General features: G+C 28.7%; 3 protein-coding genes across 3 annotated transcripts; 2 read left to right on the top strand and 1 right to left on the bottom strand.

The window, feature by feature from the left end:
• Positions 1-5,166: 5,166 nt before the first annotated feature.
• LOC100811222 (probable 3-hydroxyisobutyryl-CoA hydrolase 2) lies at positions 5,167-12,390 on the top strand. Its single transcript, XM_014768588.3, has 14 exons — positions 5,167-5,293; positions 6,132-6,212; positions 6,378-6,446; positions 6,608-6,671; positions 8,415-8,494; positions 8,962-9,045; positions 9,293-9,377; positions 10,095-10,180; positions 10,680-10,798; positions 10,891-10,951; positions 11,101-11,199; positions 11,318-11,419; positions 11,779-11,820; positions 11,943-12,390. The coding sequence occupies exons 1-14, from the start codon at positions 5,201-5,203 to the stop codon at positions 12,072-12,074; spliced, it is 1,197 nt and encodes a 398-aa protein (XP_014624074.1). The 5' UTR covers positions 5,167-5,200; the 3' UTR covers positions 12,075-12,390.
• Positions 12,391-19,013: 6,623 nt separating this feature from the next.
• On the bottom strand, positions 19,014-21,345 carry LOC100803197 (putative UPF0481 protein At3g02645). Its single transcript, XM_003548226.5, has 2 exons — positions 20,365-21,345; positions 19,014-19,981 (listed from the first exon to the last, which is right to left on the bottom strand). The coding sequence occupies exons 1-2, from the start codon at positions 21,149-21,151 to the stop codon at positions 19,179-19,181; spliced, it is 1,590 nt and encodes a 529-aa protein (XP_003548274.1). The 5' UTR covers positions 21,152-21,345; the 3' UTR covers positions 19,014-19,178.
• A 2,280-nt stretch (positions 21,346-23,625) lies between these two features.
• On the top strand, positions 23,626-27,510 carry LOC102665858 (TMV resistance protein N). The gene is made up of 2 exons (XM_014768580.3): positions 23,626-24,265; positions 26,770-27,510. The coding sequence occupies exons 1-2, from the start codon at positions 23,779-23,781 to the stop codon at positions 26,775-26,777; spliced, it is 495 nt and encodes a 164-aa protein (XP_014624066.1). The 5' UTR covers positions 23,626-23,778; the 3' UTR covers positions 26,778-27,510.
• Positions 27,511-27,597: the final 87 nt, after the last annotated feature.

Here is a 27,597-nt window from a genome sequence, read left to right as displayed (position 1 = left end):
ATTTTCATGATAGGATATCCATCACCTGACTTTACTTTATGTCATGGAGAAAACTAAAACATATACGAATCATTAGTTAAAATCCTTTAACTATATATGTTATTATGGAGTAATATAATTTTTGCACGCCTCCCACAATTCAAAAGTGCTAAGATATATTAGAACAACAACAATAATTTGTTTCAACCTTATAAAAGAGTGTGAAATGGATTGCTAGAAAGAAGAGAGATATATAAGAAGAGTGGGAAAAAGAAAGGAAAAGAAAAATAGATATGATATATAGATGATTAATAGAAAGAATAAGGGAGAAATAAAAGCAGAAAGGGCATGACAATTAAAAGTAAGAAAGAGGATGTGAAATAAGTATCATGTTTGGTTGATTGTGTGAATTATTTTAATATATCAAGCTTACTGATATGAGATATATATATATATATATATATATATATATATATATATCAAACAATCAATATACACACATGGAGTGCGAGCTCATCTTGTTCTGTGGCTGTACGAGTCTGAATCCAAAAACCGTGGTTTGAACTAGTTAAAGTGCTTTGTGAGTTTACATGCGTATATCTATGACAATAAAACAAAAGAGATGAAAAATATACATTTCGATAGTTGAAAGGACGAAATTAATGTAAGGTCATGTGGCATATGCTTTTGGACTTTGGAGAACATACTTACCAAATAAAACATTTACTCTAAAAATATATTAAAACAGACTAATTATATTTAATAGTGATTTTTGTTTGTTTGATGAGCCCATCTAATTTTTGGTTTTCATTTCTGACGCACGGGATTATAAATTAAAGTCAAATAGCAATGCAATAATTTTTTCAATTGAAATGCACTTCTAAAATAAGCAAAACTAAATGTGACACGCACACACAGTACTCTTCAATACTAAGACACTAAGAAAGTCTCGTCACACACACATATACTTCAATGCTACACACACTCTTCAATGCTAAGAAGATAAGAAACTCTCATCACACAGATATATACTTCAATGCTAAGACGATAAGAAACTCTCGTAGTATGGATTATAATTGAGTCAGTACCCATTAATATTGACCACAATCTGATGGAATGCACTCGTACCATTATTGATAGTCGGAAAAAAAATCCATGCAAGTGTAGGTATTAATTGATATCTAGAGAGAAATTAAAAATATACTATATATATAATATAATGTCATAATTTCTTTTTATAAATGTATCAATGAGATGTTTGATATATAATCTTATTATATGAGTAATGATAAATAAATATTTTATATTTTAAAAATTTCATCATTATTTTCATTTTCTTTAACTCTCTTTTCCTATATATATTATAAACCTTAACATATGCTTTTATTTTATTTTTCTTTCTAAATATTTCATATCACATATTATATTATATAGGTATTTATCAAATATTTTTCTTATTCTTTATTAGTACAGCTATCCTTGTATCACGTTGATCTATTTCCATTGAAATCCACCTCTAAATTCCAAACTCCCAACCAACCCCCACATACTTTTCCCTTCTTTTAAAACCCCTGGGACGCCCAAACCAATATGCGTGTTTGGTTTTACACCTTACTATCCGAGTTAATTAACGTAGAAGTAACGCTATATCTAATTTTTGATTTTTGCGTCTTCCATGGGTATATGCAGCTCATGAATGCAAAACACAGGGAAGAGTATGTTTAGAATTAGATGTCAACTAGGAAAGTTCAAAAGTATTTTATTTTATTTTTCTTGTTCTTCATTTAATTTTGTGCCTTAGAATGCAAAAGTTTAATTACATCAAAATTCTTAAAAACAGATTTTCAACAATTGGAAATATAAGAAGGATAAAACATCGGAGACATTCCTGTCCAATGTTAAACTTCATAAATGGTTGTTGGATCGATATTATTTTCATAAAATATAATCTGTTTAGTAAAATAATATATTCTGATTTAGCAGGTAGTACAGTTTTGAACCATGATTTTTTTTTATAAGCAGTTTTGAAACATGATTAATAGGACGTAATTTTCCTAAAAAAATATAATTAATGCAAATACTAATTTTTATTACAAATTTATATATGAAGGTTCTCAGTGGCATACGAAACCAATGATTGAAATTTGTAATTTGTTTTGTTTTTAAACATTTACTTTATCTTATGTTAAATATATTTTTTGATATTTCAATAATTTATTAATTTAATTAATATTTTGGAATATATAGTTATAACTTTTTTTTTTGGTATGAAATTTATTGGATTAACTTTAACTTAGATGGTTTTCCCCTCTATCAATTTATGCTGGCTCCATATGGTTAGTTAGTTTTTTTGCTTTGGCTGGGTACAGCTAGCCCTCCTAATGAATTTGTATATCTTGAAGTCCTATCCCAGACCTTGTGCAATGTTGCTTTCAATCACCGAACACCATTTTCTTTTTATGACAAAAAGAGAGTTTTTCTTCCAGGCTATTTTTGTATATTAAATTTACTTATTTTTAAATTTTTTACGTACATGTAATGATATTATTAATATATTTTTCCTAATCTAATTTTTATTAATACGATAGCCATATAATATAATGTACCAATCATCGTGTCATTGGTCTAAGTAAAATGGAATTTATATATCTTAAATTAAAGTGTCGAATTTGAATATTATGTATGAAAAAAAATAGGTAAGAGAGATTTTAAAGTGATCAATTTTCTTGATGTAAATTAGTTATTGATAAAATCTTATTACATTAATAAAATTTTAAGTTTGAGTCTTATACATAAAAAAAATATGATAAGGAGGAAAAATACTTCAAGATGATCAATTTTTGACATAATAAATATTTCTTTACAATGTTGAATTGGCTTAAAAAAATAAGATGGCAAGTTATGGAACTATATTACATTGATTCTCAAATAATGGATATTACTCAACACAATGTTAATTAGGTGTATTCAACATCATCAAACCAACATTGAATTAAGAAAACCAACATAGGTTCTTCTCAAATTTAATGCAGGAAGTGAATCATGCATCTATATGAATCAAGTCACATCCTACATCAGTTTATTAACAAAATCAATGTTGAAAGTCTTACCTATTACATCAATTTTCTTTTAACCCGACGCAGAATCTAGATTTTGTTTTATGTTCATTGTCCCATATTTAAATACCTATAATTATGTATTTTTTTATACAATGTTATCGTCACCCATATATGGTGAGTTTTAGGCTTTATAATAATCAACACACAAGTTGTAATCAATAAATTATAAAATGAAAATACTACGTAAAACACATGTTTTATAGTTGTGAAAGTTTTTAACGTACGTGGGAAATTACGATCTGCTATACCAAAGAAACAATTTCGTTATTAACAATAAATAGTACTAGAGAGAGTCTTAACGTGCAGAAACAATGCATACAATGACCAAAATGAATGTTATAAACTTAAACAATGACAACAGTAATTAATTAATATTAATAAAATTGACCTAAGACAATTGCTCTAATGACTTTGCACTCTCCATGTGAACACCAAGTTTATTAAATCAATGTGTCAAAATTTGCAGATACTATAGGGCTGACATGTATCTCCATGGCCACATCAGTGCTGATTAAGTTAACGGAGTTAAGCACTTAGCTAAAAAATAATAATTAAACAACATAATATTTTGTATTTTGAGAGATCAAAATAGTACAAAATTTTTTAGGGGCTAAAATCTAATTTGAAATATTTAAAGGGACAATAAATATATTTTATTTTTTATTTAATAAAATATTTTAAATTAAATTTCAACAATATTATATATATATATATATATAAATAAAAGATAATATGATGAATGAAATTCTTATAATATAATAATAAAGTATATATAATAATATTTAATGGCATATTATATATATAACATTATTTTTGAAAAAATATATATGACATTATTATGTATACCTTATAATATATAATATTATAATCACATAAATATTGAGAGACTATTTTTCATATTGTTGTTTTCTAACTTAGTCATTCTCAGTATAAGAAATACATTGTACTAAATAGTATAAGAGAATCTTATTGTAAAACAACCACTTACAAGTGATGGATGCAATAGTTATTCTTTTTCAATCATATATTGGTCCATCATAAAATACTTAGCATTCTTTTAATAGTTAAAATAGGATAGGATAAGATATGGTATAAGACATGAAAAGTTATAATATCCTATCTAAAGTTCTAATTTTTAATGTATACCAAATAATTAACATTATATTATGATGTCTTGTATTTGAGACAAATCAAATGATGATAGGTTGTAATAGCGGTAGTAACAATAATATTTATGTGATAGTTACATTGAAATAGTATAAGATGGTGCTGAAAATGGGGTGAGAGATGGTGGGAGAGAAGTAAAGGTAAAAAATGATTATCATGTTATTTTTTAACTTAGGTTTCTTCTATTGAAGCATGGACAATAAATATACCATTGGAGGAAAAATAGAGGATAATAAATATACTACAACAAAATAATAAAATAGACAAAAAAAAAAATAAGTAATTCATATTCTATTGAAACTGCAAACAACATAACCCAAATTAATATTATTCTATCCTATCCTATCATATTATGACCACTGAACATATTCCTTACAATACTTGCCAATGGAACCCAATAAGAAAAACACTATTAATCATTTAATAAATAAACTTTGAATAATCAACGAATATAATCTTTTCTAAACTCCTAGAAGTAACGCACCTTAATAATTTGCAACCACGAAAAAGCTTTCTTTTCAATCAATATGAATATTATCTTGCTAGTAGAGCCCTCAAAGTACGTACTTGCTATTACAACCCAATAAAAAAACTATATTTTAAACATTTAATGAATAAACTTTGAATAATTAATGGATATATAATATTTTCTAGACTCCTAGAAATATAACATTGTTGGGTAGCATATATTGACATTACGGAGTTGGCGGCAAACACGTCACCTATGTACTCTGAATCACACGCTGAGTTTCATTAAATTTATATTGTATATGATTCACGTGTTAATGTGATTAACGCACAATGATAAAAAAAAATGTGATTAACGCACAATGATAAAAAAATGTGTTAACGTACGCCTTATAATTAGCTTACGGAAACATGCTCCATCCCAATTGTGCTGTATATATATAGAACAGTTTAGTATTAAGGTATGCATGTGTCTTATTCAAAACCTTTTTCATTACAGAACTATACGCAGAAAGATATATATGGCTCAGAGTTTCACCCTTGACAGAGATGAAAAGCAGGTTTTTTTTTTTTTATAATTATTCTGTCATTAGTTAATTAAAACCTTTTTTCTGCTTTATATTTTCTTCACAATTAAGATAAATGTTCAAAACTTATATAAAAAACATGTGTGCTGAAGTAATTATCTTTTTTTAATCAAGAAAACCATTAATAATTTATTATATTGGTCACGCATATTGAGTTAAAAGATACACAATTAGGGAGATTTTTCCCCAGTAATTAGTTGTTATTAGTTATTATTATGTTATTACTTTATCAATTTTATTAATGATTAATCTTTTATAAAAATATTTGTCTTATCATTTTGATAAAGTCTTCTCTTCCAACGAAATGAATATTAGTTTATACTACTTAAAACCACTGTACTATATTATATTGAAGTTAAAATGTATTTATTGAGTACAAATAAAACATAAATTAATGTGTATGTTCGTATATTAATTCAATAGGCAGCTCGGTAATTAAAATTATATTTGTATAACTCTTAAATTAGTAATATAAAAATCTTAAGTCTAAGAATACTGTATCAATCTCTCATATACATATAAAAATAAAGTGTGGACTAGAAGCATATTAGATGCTATGATCTCTTGATCAGCAAATAGTTGGCTCGGTTATAGAGTTGAATTTGATTCCTTCGAAAAAGATCTAAAAAAATTTTGAGTTTGAATTTGTGAATAAAAAAACAAATAATCATAAGAGAAGATCTTAATAAAGATAAATATGCCGATATATATAACATGGTTAAAAAATATTCTCTTTCTATCAAATTAGTTAATTATATATCCAACTATCAATATACTTTCTGATTATTTGACGATTATATCCTCTGTACAGGTACTTTTCACTGGAAATTCTTGTGTGAAGATAGTGACTTTGAACAGAACCCAGAAGTTAAATACCCTTAATTATGAAATGGTATATAAGTTCCTATCTATTTCTAATTGTATATATCTTAGATAAACTTTCGTTGTTGTCGTTTAGTCTAAATCCATAACTGTGAAACAAATCCCTTTCACTATCGTATCTCTACTACATTGTATGAAAATGATAATAATTAATATGTTCTTTAACTGTGTGCAGATTTATCAAATAAAAAAGAATTTACAAATGTGTGAGAATGACCCTTCCGTGAAACTCGTGATATTGAAGGTAAATCGATCAGGGTCGGGGGGAGAAGATTTCTTTACGGCCATACCAAATTGAATATGTGGCTTCTTAACTTTTTATCTTATATTTTTGTTTAAATCAGATATATAATTAATTTTCCTTTAATTGAAGTTGTAAATAAACTTTTTCCTCCGAGTTAATAGGCTAATGGAAAAGCTTTTTCTGCTGGTGGCGATGTAGTGTCAGTAATCATGTCTTCACTTGCAGGTACAATTTCTTTATATCCAAAACTTTGTTCAATAAAAATTTGAGAAATTATATTTACACTACACATTCATATATATATATATATATATATATATATATATATATATATATATATATATATATATTTTTTCATAAATTAATTGAATACTTATTTATCTAATGGAAGGTCACCTGGCAAGCTTAAGTGATAGCGAATAATGTATATGTGGTGTTACAGAAAACCTACAACAATAATTTTAAATTTTAGAAGAATGAAAACCCAATTTTTTTTTGGGCCAAAATCAAAACTTACTTATTTTAGAGACAAAACATGTTTAACTCATTTTAAATAATGATTTATTTGCTTGTCAAGATAAAGACTATGTTTATTTAAGAATAACTTTGTAAACAAAATCAAAACTAAGTTACATATAAAAAAATATCTTTGATCTAAATCAATTTTTTTTTGTCTTCAATGGCGCCAATGAAGATCAAACTATGTTTACAAAATGATATAATTCATTAATTGATTTATTATTATTTTTAACAATTTAGCATTAGAAAATGAGGTTGAAAATATTTAAGATGTTTTAATTTATTTATTTCATAAACTGAAACAATATTTAAGATATTTTCTAATTTATTTATTTCAGCGACTGAACCAGATACAGATTAACAATTAAAAATTGAAAAGCTATTTTCTTTTTAGTGACCGAATTTGAGACTGATTCAAATCTTCAAAGTTTTTTGTTTTACTTCTTTAGTACCAAATTTGCATCGGTCACATTCCAGTGAATGATTTCCTTTCTTTTCTATAAGATAGCCTACCCATACGCTAGTGACAGACTAATTACTTTGAGTGATTGAAGTTTTCGACTGATAATCAGTGATAGATAAATCTTCGGTTGCTATATAGTTTATCGCTAAGGTTGTGTTGATCGGTCTCAGGTGTGTAGTGAAGGAATTTCTATGTTTAGCTACCAAAACTTTCAGTCGCTAATCAATTAATTTTATTTGTTACGATTAAAACTTATCTAATTGGAAGGTCTGATTGTTTAAGTTTATGTATGGTCTATTCTATTATTTAAGATACAAATTATTAGATGGTGAAATATAAGGGCTATGCTAATTGCCTGTTACATTCTTGTGTATATTCAAGAAATAATGAAACAAGACAAACATCCTAATGGATTAAATCATCACTTATGAAATGACATAGGTGTATTTTCCAACCTAATTTTAATCCAATTGACTAGATAATGCACATCCAAATATGTTTTCGGAACTCTATCTTCTCCCTCACGTTTGCCATTCCTAAATCTTTAAGTATGATTCCTATATAAGAAATGATGCTGTTTATTCTTTTTTTGGTACTCTATGACACGGATGGTTATGGATAGAAAATTAATGTGTTGCTTAAAAAAATAATATTTTAATGGTAAAACAAAATTAAGTGTAAATAAAAAATATATAAAAAGTAGATTGTTTAGGGGTAGCACTATTGGAGTAAAATGTGAGTAAATTGCTTAAATATGATATGTCATAATATGTAGTCCAGTTTCGATTCATTTAAAACCCAAAATAGGTTTGCTTAATTGATGCTTTAAGAATAAATTATTAGGTTAGCGCGGCCATTAAGTTAATTGTCTTAATTAACGTATATTGGCAATTGTATTTATTTGTTACGAGGCCATCTTTACGCATAACAAAACTCAGTTACTTTGTAATTTAGAATTACATATGCTGATCTTCTACATGAAGCAGGACACTGGATCTATGCTTCGATGTTTTACAAGAAATTGCTTACTTTAGAGTATTTTATAGCGACCTGCAGAAAGCCTTTGGTGAGTTTGTTAAGTCCCAAATGTTGCTTTAAAATAATCAATTTGAAATTATTTTACTTTAACTTTTATACTTTTAACCAATTTGAAATTATTATAGGAATACCTTTTAAGTTAATTATTATTAAACAAACAAATTTATCATTAAGTGATAATTTATAATAGGATAACAACATAAAATCTATTTACAATGTTTTGTCTACAGTAACAAATTAATTCAACTCATTTCATTAATGATGCAATGATAAATATGTAAAGGAATATTTGTTCAAAAACTTTTAAACTTGCATAACTTGTTGCCACCTTAGCTAGAGAATAAGTAACACCATTTGCTTATCTCTTAACAAACGCTATAATTTGAATTGAGAGTATATATTTACACTCTTGAGATGAAGCCAAGGTCAGAAAATCTTGGCTCGAGGACTAATTAAACACTATGTTAATGTGTGTTTTAAATATTTTGAAATCAGGTCTCTCTCATTAATGGATTAGTCATGGGAGCAGGAGCAGGCCTATCCATAAATACGATGTTCAGGGTTGTGACTGAAAAAGCTGTAGGTTTAAATTTCAAATGAAAGTTTTCTACATTATTCTAAAAATATTGCCACTAATTGAAAATGATTTATTTATTTTTATAATGATTGCATTGAAGTCAAGACCTAAAACCTCACAATTGAAAATGGTTATATATGTTGTGTCTTAAGTACTGTATTTTTAAGGCCTTGTGGATATGAAACATATATCCTAATCCATTTTTAAATACGATGTTCATTTAAATTTGATCTTATGGATTATTTGTAGGTATTTGCGATGCCAGAGGCATCCATTGGACTTTTTCCTGATGTTGGTGCATCCTACTTCCTTTCTAGACTACCTGGCTATTTTGGTAATTAACTAGATTTCTTTTCATTATTTGTATCAATGTATGCTGGAGTAATTAAAAAACTGAATCTAATGAATTAAAGACTACAATACATCCATCTAGGGAATTTTTATAGTTTTGATTTTTGATAAATATATCTATGTATGGAAACTAATACAATTAGGTATTAACTTCCCTTACCTAGTTCTCCAATTAACTACCATCTCCAGTAGTAGTTTTTAAGGCTGGTTCTTAACATAATAATTGGTTCTTCCAAAATGTTATAATTGGAGTGCTCCATGTTGTCTCCACATTTAAGAACAGTTATTGTGGAAGAACTCAGAATGTTTTAAAATTAAAATAATAGTTTTATATTATACATTTTATCAAGAAAACAGAGGAAAAATAACATTGTGAGACCTACTAAAAATAAATTAAAAATCCAAGATGGATGGATTTTAACATTAGAGATTAAGAATCCAAGATGGACGGATTTTAACATTAGAGAAAAAAAAACAAATTCTTAAATTTATTTGAAACCATTATATTAGACCCCAAAAAAATGAAACAAAAACTCAAAATGAGTTTGTACATTGGAGACGCTCTTCTGGATTCAAAGTACTCAACACAGCTGTACATATATGTACATATTTGTCCATTATTATATTGTACTACCAGCACACCAAATTTCCTTTACATCATGCTAATTTTGCATTTTAATTTTGGCTTGTTTTTTTGTAGGTGAGTACATTGGACTAACTGGTGCACAGCTAGATGGAGCAGAAATGGTAGCATGCGGTTTAGCCACCCATTTTGTCCCTTCAGTGGTAAAAATATTTAATACCTGCTTATTTTACCGATAAAAGTTTAATTCTTATACCTTTTAATAAAAAACACACATATTTTAAGAAAAAAATTAATTAAGATTAATTTTAGTATGCAGTAATAATTGAAAATTAATCCTATTAAAAATAATTCGACTTAATTTTAAAATAAATAATTTTTTCACATTTTTCTCGTCTAATAATAATATGCACGGTTCCTTTAACCAAAGGAGCAATATGCTTTATGTTATCACACTAGTAGAAAAAAACACATTTACAATGTCGTTTTGCATCGATTAATATGGAAGCAATGTGAAAAATTGTGTTAAATTTAAAAAATGCCTATTATGTTAACAATTTTCTATAAAATATATTCTAGAACTTAGCATCCATTAAATAAGTATTTTTCTCAACCCCATTTATTTATCCAACACTTGAATTTCTTATGTAATTTTGAAGTATTATTATAAATTGATCATAATTTTGTTTTTCTGAGCCACAGAAGATAAATACACTAGAAAATGTGCTACAAACTGTTACTAATTCGAATTTACCAATAGCGGAAGTTATAGAAACATTCGCAGAGAAAGCAAATGTGAAGGAAGACAGCTCATTCAGAAGGTAAATAATGAAAACTATAATCATCGATCCTCTAAAGATTTGGGGTAGTTTCAGAGTTGAGAACTAATTAATTCTGATTTTTCACGAAAAAGATTGGAGATTATAAACAAATGTTTCTCAAAAGGGACACTGGAGGAAATTATTATATGCTTGGTAAGTATACATGTATACATATATTAAGATGTACGTGAAAAAACTTTTTATTCTTTAATTTTGTACTAATTTGTGGTCATATATATATATATATATATATATGCTGATATAAATGGTGTGGAATATCATCTGAATTATATCATCTATAGGAAAAGGAATCAGAAAATGGAGCAGAAGAGTGGATAAAAAATGCATTAAGTTCCATGCGATCGTCTTGTCCCTTGAGCCTCAAAATATTTTTGAAATCAGTAAGTATATGATGTGAAGCGAAAAAAAAACTTGCTTAATTATAATCTCTATGCAAATAATTATTAACTAGTATGTATAATCAATTAATTAGAAACCTTTACTTTCATTCCCAATTAGATTAGAACAGGCCGTGTACAAAATATTGAACAATGCCTTTACCGGGATTACACCATTGCTGGCCACTTCCTCAGAAGAACCATTAGCAATGATTTCTATGAGGTAATTATTTTGGACTAACTCCATTTAATGATGCAAAGCAAAATAAATGAATTGCAAATAATATTTAACATTTTTCTGATTTTCTGTACAAAATAGGTAATTCTCTACATGCTAGTGTTTATTTTTAGTCTTAATTACAAACAGTTGTGAAGCCGGGATATATCATATACCATATAAATTTAGATAAAATAGTCTATACACGTTGCTCAATCACAAATTCACGTGTTTGTTAAATTTATTGATAATACGTGTTTCTTTATACTAACAACGTGTGTATATATATATATTAGTCATTTTTATGAAAAGGACTATTAACGCCCTTTTATTTGACCCTTTATTCAACTCAAAAACCTACGTAGGGGACAAGAGCAAAGCTGATTGATAAAGACAACAAGCCCAAGGTAAAACTAATTAAAAGATAGTTCTCCTATCCTATCTGCTTTCTACAAAATTTAGATTATTATGTTATATAAATGATTAATTTTACCTTCATGTTTTGTGTTTTATTTTATTAATTAACTAGTGGGAACCTTCAAAGCTAGAGCTGGTTAGCGAAGAAATGGTAGATCAGTGCTTCAGGGATATCGATGAGGAGGAAATGGATTGTCTGAAACTTCCTGATAGATCCAATTCTCAAATTGCAAGCAGGTTGTAGATTGTAGCTAGACACAAGCTTGTGTCAGGAGAATTTTAAATAAAGAAAATTGGGTTTGTTAACGTTTAATTTGAGAAAATGTTTGTTATGCGATGTTAATGTTTCAAGGCTTGCAATTAATAAGTTCCGTTTTAGTCTTCTATATAGAAAAATTGGGTATTAGCTCTAATATATCTGTTTTATGCAAGTGTATCCGGTTTGCTTCTATATATGTATTTTCTCAAACTATCATGCCTCATCTTTGTCACACCTTGTACTACTGTGGGAGTCTAATAATAAAATTTCTTGCATATAATATCTGGAACTAGATTTTGAAAGAAGTATAAATATATGTTTGATCAACTTGTTTCAACTCTACTATAATAAATTTGAAAAATGCTGGATAACAAGATGAAGCTGTTATTAGCGTGGGCAAATATATATTGCTTCTATATAGAAAGTTTGTATTGATTTATTGGTACTGTATTACTGTTTACTACGGCAAATTGTCTGCATCATAGCAGCAAAGTGTGTATGTTGCGGTGAGTACCCTTGTTTTATTAATGAAATATGCACTTTTGGCTGATCAAAGAAAAAAAAAACCCGTTTACTACATACTAAAACAGATTTCAAGTTGACTGAAAAAAGCAAAACAAAAATAAGTGGTAAGTGTCCAAAGTGCGACACATATAGTTACTTTAGTCTTGGTTGATGTATGATTATATTCACTACTCATGTATGTATTAGAAATCCAACACTTGGGTTATGATTTGATTTTGGTCAACACATGCGTATGTTTTAGAAATCCAACTCTTGGGTTATGATTTGATTTCGGTCAACACATACAATTTGGATTAATCTAGTGTTTTGGCGAAGTGTCCGGCCCACTATACAGATTGACCTTTAAGTTCAATCCAAAATAGTTATTCCCAACTGAGTATATAATATTATTTTTGTTGACCGATAAAAAAAATATATTTGGAGTAGAGAGATGGGGAATATATATATATATATATATATATATATATATATATATATATATATATATATATATATATATATAAAGAAAATGATTAAATTATATTGATATAGCTTTGATTTATTATTATATCATTTAAGAGAAAATATCAAATTATGTATAGTTTAAGTAATTATTATTCCATTTCATAACTGTGATTTTTATTCATTCAACTATTAAATTATTATATTTGTATATTATTAAAATTGTTTGTATTAATTTTGTTAAAATTAAATATCAATAATTAAGTAATTAAATAATTTATATTTTATGTTGATTTTAATTTAAATAAATGAGATAAAAAAATAATTTTAGATTAATATAAAATTTTATAAATATAATCTATATGAAAAAAATTCAATTCAAAGATAAATTTTAAAAAAATATTATCTAAATAAAAGGGAGAAACCCACATGATTAAAATCTATTACTTATTTTAGGATAAAATGTATTGTTAGAGGCACTTGAGTGAGACAAAATTAAAGGCTGATGGTTAGATTCTTGATCCAGAGGTGGGGTTGGGTCCAAGGTAGAGATCGGCAAGTCCAAAGCCTAGAACGTGGCCGGATCCTACAGGCGCGTGGTTCTATATTTGTCGTCTGAGAAATCGTTTTCACCACTTCTCATTTGTTTACTGATCTAATTTCTCAGCCTTCCCTTCTTAAGTTATCTTCTTAAGTTATTTATGTACTGTTGATTTAAAATGACTATGCATAAAAGTTGTACTAATATTTAAGTGTGAATTCACTCCATAAAAATTATGAAAACCATATTATTTTGAAGAAACAAGACAATTTGAAAAGGGATAACAAAGAAGACAAGTCATTTTTGTTTACTTGGTTAGTTGGACACTCTACAATAGTGTGGAAGCCAATATTGCACATAAGGAGAATCTTAATTAGATTAATAAGGAAAAATCAAACTTTGAACATAATCTGTAGAGTGCAACCAAAGTTTTTTGAAGGGAATTTCTATACGCTCTACCCTATTATCTCTCTGCTGGTTATACAATATAAGTTCAGAACCTCTCTTCTTTGCCAGAAAGAGGACATCGCGGTTTTCAGATATCCACCATTGGTATTGCCGATAAAAAAAGACCAGAAATTTGAAGGGACCAGCATGTAAAATTCAGCATTAATCGAGTCCAAGACACCACATGCAGCTCCAAACTCATTCATTTGCCAAAAAGAAAAACCGCTTCTCATGTGATAATGAAAAAGACTAAGGCAAATATCCATGCAGAGAGTGAGAGGGTTGATTTTATTAAGATCACTAGGAAGCAACAAATATTTGTATTTCTCATCCCTTAAATCAAATGAATAAATTTGACACTGATTAGGATTATCAGTGTCAAGGGTTGCGATCCTGTTAAGTGTGCCTTTGACGTACTGTCCATCAAGAAAATCAAACCAACTTGCAACCTTTCTCCTACAATTGTCGCCTAAGCAATGAATCTCACTTCTGTTTTCCGTGATTGTGCTTTCACAACCATAGAAACAACCTTGTAAATGTTTCTTGAATTATCATAGCCAAAACCCATCTTCACAAATGCCATGGGAATCTTAATTTGTATACTTGGCGAATTTTGGGATTTCAACCATGGCGGGGTTCCAAAACTGGACCCAGGCGAGGTCAAATCCTCGTTCATGAGCCGTATATAGCTCTCAAACAAACAAACCAAGCCATTGCTGAGGGAGATATGGACAAGAATGAGGAGCAGACATCTTTGTGAAAGAATTTTGAATACTGAATCAAAGGAAGAAGACACAACTAATAAAAAATTATCAACATCTTTTAAAGGACAAAAATAACTGTTTTCAAAATAAGAATTGTAGAAAATTCAATTCTTTTAAAAGCTAGAGGAAAAATATGGTTGACTTAATTTTTGGATAAGCCAATGAAAAAATGGTTGACTTGACTTTATAATAATAGATTTCATATTAAAGTGTAAATATTTTTAATTATAATTTTTATTAGTATTATAATTTTAAATATGACAACACTTAAGTCACTTTTGTTATTTGTAAAAAGTATGTTCAATATAAGTCTTAACGAAATATATATATATATATATATATATATATATATATATATATATCAATAATAATAAAATTAAAATATAAAATATATTACTTTTAAAATTCTAGAAAAAAGAAATATGAGTACAAGAGATATGTAAAAATTTATTTAAAAAAAAGATATGTAAAAATTGTTTATATGTATTGGTCATGAAACTTAAGAACTAAAAATACAATTGATTAAAAAAATATTGAACGAAAAATGAACCATAACTAAATTAAATTTCTTAAACTACAACAACTTATTTAAAGTAAATGTGAACATATTTTTATTAGTACTACAATATTTCAAATAGTACACATTAAAAATATTACGTTACAATAATATATTTCGAATTGAAGTAAAATATTTTCATTAGTACTATAACTTTTAAAATAATATATATTTAAAAAATATCTTAGATATGACAACAGTCAAGTGGCATGTTTTTGGGGGAAAGATTAAATACATGTTTCAAAAGACTATTCAATAATTTAAATACATTAATTAAAATAATAAATATTTTCATTGACCCATTAAAAAACAGAATTTATATTACGAAAATGTCTTAAAAAATATTTTTTATTATCAGCTTATGATATAATAATTATGAATACTCATATTAAAATATTTTAAATTGTAAAAATATTATTCCTTTTTAACTTTAATTATTTTTAAAAATACAACATTTCCTTTTTTGTATATGGTATCTCTATTTAAAATTTAAAATTCATAAATATAATAAATAAATGCATAATAACCAAATGAATACATGAGTTCAAATAAACAAATAAAAAAAATCATCAATGCCCACTATCATTTTCCTAATACTTAATAATGAAAAATAAATTATTTTATAAAATGTGTATTATAAAAGCATATTACAGACTGAATGACTTTTTTTACAGAATGTATTAAATGATTAGTGACGCGCGGTAAAAAAAGAACATTAGTAATACAATTTATTAAATAAATAAGAAATAGAATAATTAATATTTAACAAGAAAATGTTTGAAGTGCTACTAATTGGTGGAGTTTTTTTATTTGTGGATTTTAGGATAAAAATAATACGAGAACCATATATATGGCCTTCCACCTACCAGACCTCAACCTCAAGATCACAAGATTAACTTACTCTCCAACACACCCCACGTAAATTTCAAACCTTATCATTACTCTCATTGAACAAAATTTGTTTTGTAAATAATATTTATTAACATGTAGGATGAAAACGATGTCTTTTCATAGTTAAACATCATGAAACTAATCTTCCTAAGAACAGAAATTACTCAAATAAGTTTTACCTCTTCTAAAAAAGGACTAATCCAGTTGATAATTGATTAATATAACCACACGCGAAGATATAATAATGATTACATGTATTATATAGATGAAAGATTTAATGGCGACTGTACATGTTGTACATCTTAGGTCTTTGTCTCACTTTACTAAAGATAATTGACAAAAGGTTATTATTGTGTTTAGATAATAAATTGTGGCCTGGTGAGTAGGGTAAGACGTCCATTGCATGTGCTATGAAGGAAAAAAAAACCTATGGCACAACTATAGTAAACATTCAAACAAGTTTAATCAAAGCTTTCAATGGCACGTGTTTCCCATTTTTGCCTTCCAACCTAACCATTAATATAAAGAACTTAAATCAATATAGAGTGAGAAAGGTTTGAAAATTCTTTGTCTACTTTATATTTGTTCCAATTTCTTTTCATGGATCCTTTCTTCCTTGTCTCTTTCTTCATCTTCCGACAACATGCTGTAGTTAATTACTTCTTCCACCCAATCCCTCCTTTTCCTCACTTCACTTGGCAATATCATGCACACATCTGAACCACGTTATCCTGCGATTCACTCTCACAATAATTTGGTCTAATATCTTGCACTCAAATGAAACTGTCAGCGGGCCCCAATTACGGCCTTATTAACAGAGATGGGGCCATCTTTATTAGAGAGTTTATGAAGTTTTGTCTAAGCTCCTATCTTAAACATGATATGTCACATTAAAGTACTAGTAGTATTAATTAGTTTTACTTTATTATATAAACGGATGAGATTTAAAGTAGGATTTAATTGATACTCATTCAGCTTTATTGTTTGCTGAAATGTCAGTCTTATGTTTTGAGAATATGTCAGTCTTATGTTAGCAAGTTATAATAATTATATTGCTCATTGAAATTGGAGTGTTTATTATTTCAATGTCTACATTATATTGAAATAACAAACACTCCAATGTGGCAACTCAATTGGTTAGGATTATAATGTAGATCGATTGGAGTATTTGGCATCCCAATTTCGGAGTCAATTCAAACACAATTACCATATTACCAAACTATATTTTGGCCGGCAGATCAATTCACACATAACTAAAACCGTTTTAATCATTTTACATATTTTACAAACATATATTCAAACAAACAAAACCTTAATGGTGATTAACTTAATTATAGCCCTTAAGGTTGACTTCATAAACTGCAGTGCAATCATTCTTTAATGTTTATCCACTAATTTTTCAAAAGATATGTTGCAACATTTCATCCTATACATAAAACCCTATTCCTTCAAAATACAGAGTAAAGTAGTATGTTCGTCCACCATAACCAGTGCACAATTGAATGGCTTCTTGCTGTCTCCTATGCCCATGTTTAACACTTGGCCCCGATTGCTTCTCAACAATCCACATTGATTTTGCAGGCTTCTTGTACATAGGACTGTTGGTGATCATAATCTAAGTGCCTTTTGAAATGGCTGGTTGATCCACTACTAATAATGGCTACATATGTCTTCTATAATTATGTACGTACTAACATTTCTTGGTCCTATGCATTCTTCAACTTCACTTCTTTGAAGTGATCCCAAATTGCAGAAGTTTTTTTTACTTTTATCCTTTTGGTGCTCCTCAATTCATTTGCACACAATGTTCCTTCATTTGCATTTGCATTTATATCAATCAAAGGAGTCAACTTATACAAGCACCCTACCTCATCATCATCTTGTGGTGTATCTTCAAGAATAATGAGGAACTATTAGTATGCAAAATAATAAAATCCAAAAGCAAATGATATGGGTGAATCTAAATTACTATGTTTTTTTATTGCATTTAAATAAAACCAAATAAAGTAATAAACAAATGCTTAATTTGCAATGTTCAAAGTACAAATGCTTAATAGGGTTTGTGCTTATTTTTAAACATAAATATGTTTAAAAGTAAACACAAATCCTATTAAATAATTAAAGTCTATACCTAAGTCTCACAAATTGACAGGCACTTCCTTTAACCAAATAACATATTATTGAGATCAAGTGCAAGTCAAAAGAAAGAAATTCTTATATTAATTTTATGTCAAAAAAAAAAATTGTTGACATAATGATATAATGTAAAACTCGATATTTGTCATTGTAAAGTTAAAAAATGCAACCGAAAAATCAACTACCCAACATTTGTCATTAAAGTTTGGAAAATATTAAACTATCATTTATTTCTTGTGGCTCATATTAATTCACCCCAAAAAAGGGTAAAGCCTTTTCATCCTTACAAATAAAATAAAGAGATGGTAGGTAGTTTACCCAGCTAGTGTCGTCTTGCTCCTACCTTCAGGTATTTTTAGATGTATTACAAATCTGCATTTTTGGAAGAACTGAGAAATCCCTCGTGGTATGAGAGAAATTACTCATAATCATAGCAAAACATATTCTACAATATTTTTTAAACTTCACCTCATTTAATTTAGCAATTTATTACACCAATTAACAAGTTTCAAACTAATTACAAGTTAGTCAGTGTATATACTTCTAACCGTAGTTTAGGGTTTCAGTTGCATAACATATTCTATAATTGTTAATTTGAAATGGCGAAAGGCGCAGATATCATGTATCAAAAAGAGAGAAAATAGAAATCTTATATAATAGATGGTTTCAGTTGAATAACATGCATGAATATAATAGCATATGCTAGGAAGGTATAGGTAACGCTATATATAATTTTACAGAAACATTATACACTTGAAACCATTAAGAATATTCATCATATGAAAACCTTATTTGGGTCTAAAATAACTGGGACAATCATAAGCCGAGCAAAACGTTTGAAGAGCTGTCATCGCCAAGAGCACAAAGGTGGCAAGAAGTGTGAAGAGCTTCCATGAATTGTACACATATTCAGTTAAGGTTCTGTAGAGGTTGGCCTTCCTCTTATCATGGTAGTACTTGTTCACTTTCTTAATAGTCTCATCCAACTTCTCAGTCTTGGTTGGTCCAATGGATTTGCTCATTCCATTGAAAAGTTCCTCAGTTTCTTCCACACTGAGAGAGCTACTTGAATCTATGATCCCTGCATTCTTGAGAAGCTTCACATCCTCCACAGTGTCTATGATGCCTCTCATCAATTCAGTGTACCTTGTGAAGATTAGAAAATCTGGTTTGGTCAAGGCCTCATGAGCCACAAGGTTTCTCATTATCACTTCTGAGTTCACATCCAATTTGAGCACAGGGAGGTAAAATATGCCCTTCTTTTCGTCGAAATCGATGGCCATGTTGCCACCTTCCACGGGTTGGAAATAGACCCCAACTGAGTGAAGCTCACGCACACAAGGGATGTTGACCACCACAGGAGCCTCTTCTTCTTCAGAAAGTTTTGGGTGTGATGAAAGACTTTCAAGGTGTGAGGACATGTTGAGTATTGTATCTATGTGTCGTTTAATAGGTTGCACAAGCGGAATATTCACGTCCTTCAGCTTTTTTGCAGACTCTAGTGTCCATGATAGTACATTTTTAACTTTCTTAAAGTGATTAGATGCCGCTGTGCCTTCAGATTTTGAGCTTTTCTTAAGTGTAGAAGTACCTGTGGTAGAGTCATTATTACCAAGAAAAATTATTAGCTAGATAGTCTCAATGGTTTTGATTGATCTCCATGTGATATATATTTAAGTTTTTCAATTTTGCAAGAAAGAATAATTACAATTGTGTCGTGTGAAGACTAGTGGAGACATATAATAGTTTCATAGTATCTAATAATTTTTCTATTATTTTGGAATTTAAGGAGTATTAGAAATACACTCTCTAATATATTTCCTTTAATTTCTTTTAATTTGTTAAAATTTATTAAAAATTGAAAAAAGAGAATCATTATAAAATTTTATATCATTTTTAATAAATTTTAATCAATAAAAGAGTGTGTGCAAAAAAGTGTATTCTTAGTATTTTTCCTATGGTATTTACACATACCTTCGCTTTGATCAGGTGTTGTTGGTGTTTCAGACTTTTCAGGGTGAGAGACCACCAAATGGTACATAAGATCCAAGATATGGTAATGCTTAGAGACAGCTTCAGAATCTGTGGGGATGTGAGTTACCTTGAGTGGAGAGTGTTTCTTGCAGAATGACAAGAGCATTGAACCCAAGAACTCTAGAACTGAATCAGCAGGTTTGGAGCTTTCAAGCACCAAGATCCTCACTAAGATGTAGGTTGGAATTTGGTTCTCCACCATGATGATGTCCCTTATGATGGCATCCTTGGTTAGCTTCACACCACTTAGCTGAACTTGGTCTTGTAATCCTGTCATGAAGGAACCAGACACTTCCTCATTGAGATAATTGTGGAAGAAATCCAATAAGAACAAACCGTCAATGGCTATGATGTATAATAAGGTATCTTCCTTGAAGTCCAAGTATTTGTGGTAACTAGCACGGATGAATTGCCCTGTGCTGCGGAGTTGCTCAATTAGTTGTTTGAAGTCATGTTTTTTGAAGTGATCTAGGACCCCTTTGGCTGCAAAAACTTTGAACCTTTCCATGGGATAGAGGTCTGGATGAAAGTGAGTATAAGGACCAATGGCTATAAGTTGTGGGGAAAAGGCTTCTGGCTTGGCACAACTCAATGATTTAGGGACTTGGTATATGCACACAGGCATTTTGTTCAAGATTGAGAGGTTGGTTTCACTCACCAACTGGTTGATTTGGATGACCCAGGAATCTTCATCGGATTCTGAATTGAAGATTGAGGGAGAGGCCATGGGGGATTTTGCTTTCCCTGATGGATATGCTAGCTATGCAATATATGTTAGTATGAATCACAATTGATTCTTGGCTTGTTGACACCATAAAACTTTGGTTTATTTATATAGAGAAATTGTATACAATTTCTTTACACGTGAAAATATTATATATATATCATGTAGAAAGATAAAAAAGAAAGAAAGAAAAAAGTGTCTGAAATGAAAGACAATGAAATTAAAAAAATATTATGAAGATGTTTCATAATATAAAATACTAATGTTTTGAAAATTTTATAACTCTTTTAAAAGGGCGGTAGAATGAACTCTGATTGTGACAGACAACCACCTGTGTAAAATGTGGATGAATTTCTCTTATTATTAATTATATATATGATTATAAGGGGACAAAAATCGTACTTTTTTAAATTATTTTTGGTGTTATTTTTTAATTGGAATTGAAATTTTCCTTTGATTGATTTATATTGACCTGTCATATGGACTTTTATTTCTACGTCAATCACTAAGATAAAACTCAATTTTAATTTTAATTCACAATACTTTTAAGTCTATGGTCATGGTCATGTGCCCACATTAAATGCAATTGCTGTCTTGATTTGCCTCTCTAATCTTGTGCCGATAAACTAAGGAAGGTGACAGATTATCTCAGACTCTTCAATTTCATCCTTCATTAATTACTAGTTTATAAAGGTGAAATAAATTTCTATTACTATTTGTAAATACAATTTAATGTAAGCCTTCCAAAAAATAAAACAATTTAATGTATTTTAAGTCTTTTAAAAATTGTTAATTTAAGGCCATCAGAAATACCATGCATGAATTTCTAAAACACGTGATTCGCACTACAGTTTCAAGTCTTCGATGTTACCCAAGTCTTTCACATTATGATCATGCGGCCCACAAATATATGCAATTAATGTGATGCAAAGTGATTTTGTCGCTCTAATGTGAACCAGTTGCAGCTGGCAAGGATTCCAGGCTATTGATCAATTCCATATACTCCAATCTTTAATCTTTGTAAATATAATTTAATGTGATTTTAATCTTTTAAAAATTGCTAATTTTAATTCTTGTAAATTTTAACATTTTTAAGAATAATTTCTATTGTTAATTATGTAACGTAGAGTACAATCTAATCATTTTATCTCAAAATAGATACCATGTAACATGAATAGATACATAACATATCATTAATTAATAAAAATAATTTTTAAAAATTTATGAGTATTAAAAATAACAAAATTTAAAAAAGCACTACCGATAATACATATAGAGAGAGACTAATAACATATTCAATTGTAGTTTATAATATCAATTAGGGTTTTTTTTTCCATATCATTTGGCATTAGCTTATAGTAAATATTCATGTACAAATAACTACTGATGAACTTATTTTATGCCTTGGCCAATTATTAATTCTATCAGAACATGCCAATAAAAAAAGTTATATTTGCATCATTATTGATACATACTATATATTCATAATAACAAATAAATTGAGGAACTCAGCTGCATAAAAATACAGATGCAATCATTATTTTTTGCTAAGTAGTACTACAATTATCATGATTAATTAGTATGTGACTGCTATATTAATTTTTTTTTGCAAGATTGATCATCTTATGACACTAGTTTCAATTAACCAAAAGTTTACATGGAATTTTTTTTAAAGATGTATGAATTTAGATAAACTTCTCAATAAATATTTATAGATGAAGAAATTAAAAAGTAACATGAATCAAATTTTTTTTCAAAAGTTAAAATCAACTTATACTGTATCTTCACATTTGGATTAGTTAGATGAAAGGACCCGCTAAAAGTCATATTTTTTATCTAAACAAAATAAAAACTGAAAAAAGTCATATATATTTTTTTATTCCGGTCAATTTGATTTTCAATTCCTATTTTCTTACAGTGTTTCAACTTTGCCCCCCACCCGCCACCAGCTCTGTCCAGTTTTGTCTTAACAGATGCTATGGGAGTTTAAAGACCTTAAGATTGTAATCTGTTTGTGTCCTGTTTAACTATTTTTCCACTGATAAAAAAATATTTTGTTCACCTACTTTATTTATACATTTTAATATATTATTTGGATCAATCACTAGTGATATAGATGTTTGTTTTGGAAACATTGTGATATATTATTGTTCGTTGTGAATTCTAAAATTTCATACTTTATTTGCTTTGTTTATTATCTTTTGGCACTTAGGTTTTAATCGATTTTTTTTATCATACCAACAGATAAGAAGGTTATTCATTGTTTCCGTTATCTGCTAAGCCTCTTCAAGCTTCCCTCCAATAAATAGTCGAAGGTAAGTTTGAATTATTAAAACTTATCAAAAACAAATTCGTGTGGGTGCTGGAGAAGACCAATTATTGGTTCTCTTGCTTGTGAAGTTAAATAAAGGGGTTGATTCAATCACAACCTGAGTTAGGGAATTAAATAAAAAAGGTGACGGCATAGATATAGTGCTATCATTATTGTTAATAATTGTTTATTTGAAGATAAAAGTTGACATTTTTCTGATCCTGATGAATGTTATTGGTATGAAACAGTTTTGTTAAATACAGTTTATATCCTCATTCAGTTTCACATGCTCGTTTGGTGTCTGTATTAATTCATCATTATGGCGCAACAAGCATCATCATCATCATCATCTTCTTCTTTCATATCAAAATACAAGTATGATGTGTTTCTTAGTTTTCGTGGTGCAGATACCCGTTTTCGTTTTACGGGTAATCTATACAGTGCTTTGAGTCAAAGGGGAATCTTTACCTTCATTGATGATGAAGCTCTGCGAAAAGGCGAAGAGATCACACCTTCTCTTCGCAAAGCAATAAAAGAATCCAGGATTTCCATCATTGTTTTCTCCAAAAATTATGCATCTTCAACATTTTGTTTGGATGAACTTGTCCAAATCCTTGAGTGTAAAACAAAACAAAACATGTGGATTTTTCCGGTGTTCTACGAAATAGATCCATCAGATTTGCGGCATCAGAATGGGAGTTACAAAGAAGAGTTTGCAAAGCACGAAGGTGGAAGATTCAAAGATGATATTCTGAAGCTGCAAAAATGGAGGAAGCTAATTTGTCTGGTTCGCACTTCAAAATTGGGTAACACACCTCTCTCTTTCTTGGTTTCAGTTTAATTTACTTTTTCCGGGAATAAATGTTCGTTTTTTATATCTAAAATTTTATTTATAATCTATAATGATAACTATAATAAAAAAAATATTTTCTCTAGCATCAAATATAAGAAACTAATTAAAAAATTTAAATAAGCAGTAACAATCTCAATAAAAATTATTATTTTTTAATTTATCTTTCATTAGAACTTAATATTGAAAATAAAAACAGAATCATTGGAATTAAAATATTAATTAAATGAATGTATTTTAGAAATTATAACATTAAATATAGTAAAATTAACTAATATTTACTTATACTTCAGACTAAGAAAATGCTATATTTTCTTCTTATATTTAAGATTGGATGGAGTACTTTTTGTGATTTACCTTTTTTAATAAACTATTTTACTCTTTTACCGCTTTCTAAACTATCCATTAATTTACTTTTAATTACTTTCTAAACTACTCAGTCACTACAACTATTATTCTTCTACAGGCTCTTATATAAAACTATCTAGAGTAAATTATTAAAAGATAAAAATCAATTTTAATATTTTTAAAAAAATAAAAGATGTGGAAAAATTAACAGGTCCATATTACCTGTCTTTCTACCAGTAACTATAAATAAATAAATATTTTTTAGTATAGAAATAATATTACATTTAAAACTAATAAAAAAATATTTGTTTATATATAAATTTTAATTTTGAATAATTTAAATAGTAATATAAGGTTTTGCTTAATGTTGCGTATTTCAACACAATTTAAATCTTAAATTTTGAAACAGTAAACATTTTATTCATTAATATTAAAAATCTTTATTACCAACAGTAAATTAACACTTTACGAGGTATTACCTTGGTTATGCTTGGGTTTCTATGACAGATAGAGATTTTTAAAACTAAACTAAATCAGACATTAAGTGGAACTAAAACTTAAAGCTAAAATATCCTTATACAAGAGCAAAACTTAAGATGGTAAACTACTCCATTACATGCTTGGGACTCAGATGCCGTACAAGTTTATAGATTCACATATTTCACCCTAAAGATAGGTCCCTGTCTTTAATAGAGTCGAGTTAGGTGGTTCTTTATATATTTCTGGATTTCTTTTTTTCCTTGAAATTTTTCTATCATAACTCTTAGATGTTGACTTGTCAAGTTAATAGAGCCAATGTAAGGTGTGAATGAAATATGTATTTTTTTCTTCTAGGTATCAAAAGTCAAGAAAAATTTATTGGGAATTAAATGTTCCGAAATTTTTTCAGGTAAAAAAAACACTCATCCACACAAATAGACACATACAATCCAATGATCCTTGAGTAAATAATTTTTCTTTTGTATGCGACAATAATCTCTTTTATTGAGAAAAATCTATGTCCTTTTTGGTTGGTCATATTTATCGTGAGGGCAACACTTGTGCAGATAGATTGATCTCTCATGGAATTGATGAAAATGGATTTTGTCCGTGGGACTTTGTTCCCTCATTCATACCTCATTGTTTTGTGAATGATAGACAGCAACTCGATCACATAATGTTAAATATATAGAAAATTTCTCTTTTCAGGAAAGAGCTAGAATATATAATTACATTACAAGCATCTGATAATTTGAAAATTAGTGTGGTTCTCACGTAAGGTCACACACAATCACAGTCGCCAGGAAAGAGAAATTTTCTATATATTTAACATTACGTGAGTTGCTGTCTATCATTCACAAAACAATGAGATATGAATGAGGGAACAAAGTCCCACCGACAAGAGCTAGAATAATTACATTACAAGCATCTGATAATTTGAAAATTAGTGTGGTTTTCACGTAAGGTCACACACAATCACAGTCGCCAGCATGCCATTTACATAGCACTTGATAATGGGCCACTTGAGTAATTAGAGTGGAAGGAGATTTGATTTAAGGCAGAAAGTTCAATCTCTAATTATTATCTTGTAAAGAAAACTGAAATAGCTATCTTTTGAGCAAAAATTAACCGACTAAGATAAATTTAAATCTTCAAGTCAATAAATATGACAGTTTTCTCAATATATAATTAAGGATATATATACTTGCGTGACTAAACACTTCGGTGTTTTTTGTTATTATGCATGGCTTAAAAACATTTGTGATTTCTTAAGAAGAGAATTATAAGTAATGTTTAATTTCTAACTTTATATAATATTCTTGTGTTGCACAAATTTATGTTAGCATAGAAAATATAATTTAAATTTGTAAAAAATATAATTTGTCAGTCAACAATAATTTCCAACTTCATGATGTTACCCACAAACAAACATATATATGCTGCCCCCAATTGTAGGAACCCACAACATAAATGCCAAGAAGTGTCCATATTAACATAAATTAATTTCAACAATTAACCAAAACCAATTTGGGAGTTTGAATTTACAAGCCACTTGCCATAATTCTCATCTTTGTACATATATAACACATGTACAAAACATATGCTCCATCTAACTCATTTCAATTTCAACAGGCTGGTAACCTCTCTGAATCGACTCTTTCACTGCATCCAACACCACCTGAGTCTTGCTTCCTACTCAAAACTGGCCAAGTCTTCTCAGGCTTCATTTCACACCCCTTAACCTTTTGAACCAAATCAGCAAACTCCTTAACCATCAAAGCATCTTGAGAAAACCCTGTCTCTACAACATGCTCATTTGGCTTTGGACACCACATTCCCGGTTCAATCTTCCCATAATCCAACTCTGAGGCCTCCAAAAATTTTCCATGCCCTAAACTTTCTTCAAATGGAAGAGCAAAATCATGGAGACGAAGACACCCTTTTGTTCCCAAAACTGTTACATCAAAGGTTACATAGGAGAGCCACAAGAGATTATTGCACCTTCTTCATTGAGAATTGCTCCTGGGAATGCAAGCACTGATTTTGGAAGTTCATAGTCCACAGTCCATAAGATGGCTCTTATGCAATACCAACCAGTGTCACCTAGGGCACCAAGACCATCTAAATCGGGCTTCACACGAATGCTGTTTTTGAGAAATTCAGGACCAGGATTGTATGTGAGGCAAGTGTGTATCTGATGAAGAACACATGCAAAAGATATATATACTCAATAACACGTTTGAAATTATAACATCAGGTTACGTGAAATTGTACATTAAAATATAAAAAGATTATATCACATGTTTTATAAGATAAAAAAATTGTATTATGGAACTAAATTAAAAATATATATATTAAGTTAAGGTACTAAAACACTCCATTTTATATACCTAAAATATATAAAATATTTATTAATGATGTGTTTTGTAATAAATATCTAAAATTTATTAAATACTATAA

Source organism: Glycine max, chromosome 16, assembly GCF_000004515.6.
Source record: "Glycine max cultivar Williams 82 chromosome 16, Glycine_max_v4.0, whole genome shotgun sequence".
NCBI classification, from domain to species: Eukaryota; Viridiplantae; Streptophyta; class Magnoliopsida; order Fabales; family Fabaceae; genus Glycine; species Glycine max.
This window is presented reverse-complemented; position numbering and strand designations above follow the sequence as displayed.

What these genes read in the sequence shown, in the direction of transcription:
- LOC100811222 (XM_014768588.3), top strand. Translation starts at nt 5,201, where the DNA reads ATGTGTCTTATTCAAAACCTTTTTCATTACAGAACTATACGCAGAAAG. An exon ending in CGACCTGCAGAAAGCCTTTG is followed by an intron (nt 8,495 to 8,961) that starts GTGAGTTTGTTA and finishes TTTTGAAATCAG; the next exon opens with GTCTCTCTCATTAATGGATT. An exon ending in CCCATTTTGTCCCTTCAGTG is followed by an intron (nt 10,181 to 10,679) that starts GTAAAAATATTT and finishes TCTGAGCCACAG; the next exon opens with AAGATAAATACACTAGAAAA.
- LOC100803197 (XM_003548226.5), bottom strand. Translation starts at nt 21,151, where the DNA reads ATGGCCTCTCCCTCAATCTTCAATTCAGAATCCGATGAAGATTCCTGG. An exon ending in AACACCTGATCAAAGCGAAG is followed by an intron (nt 19,982 to 20,364) that starts GTATGTGTAAAT and finishes ACTCTACCACAG; the next exon opens with GTACTTCTACACTTAAGAAA.
- LOC102665858 (XM_014768580.3), top strand. Translation starts at nt 23,779, where the DNA reads ATGGCGCAACAAGCATCATCATCATCATCATCTTCTTCTTTCATATCA.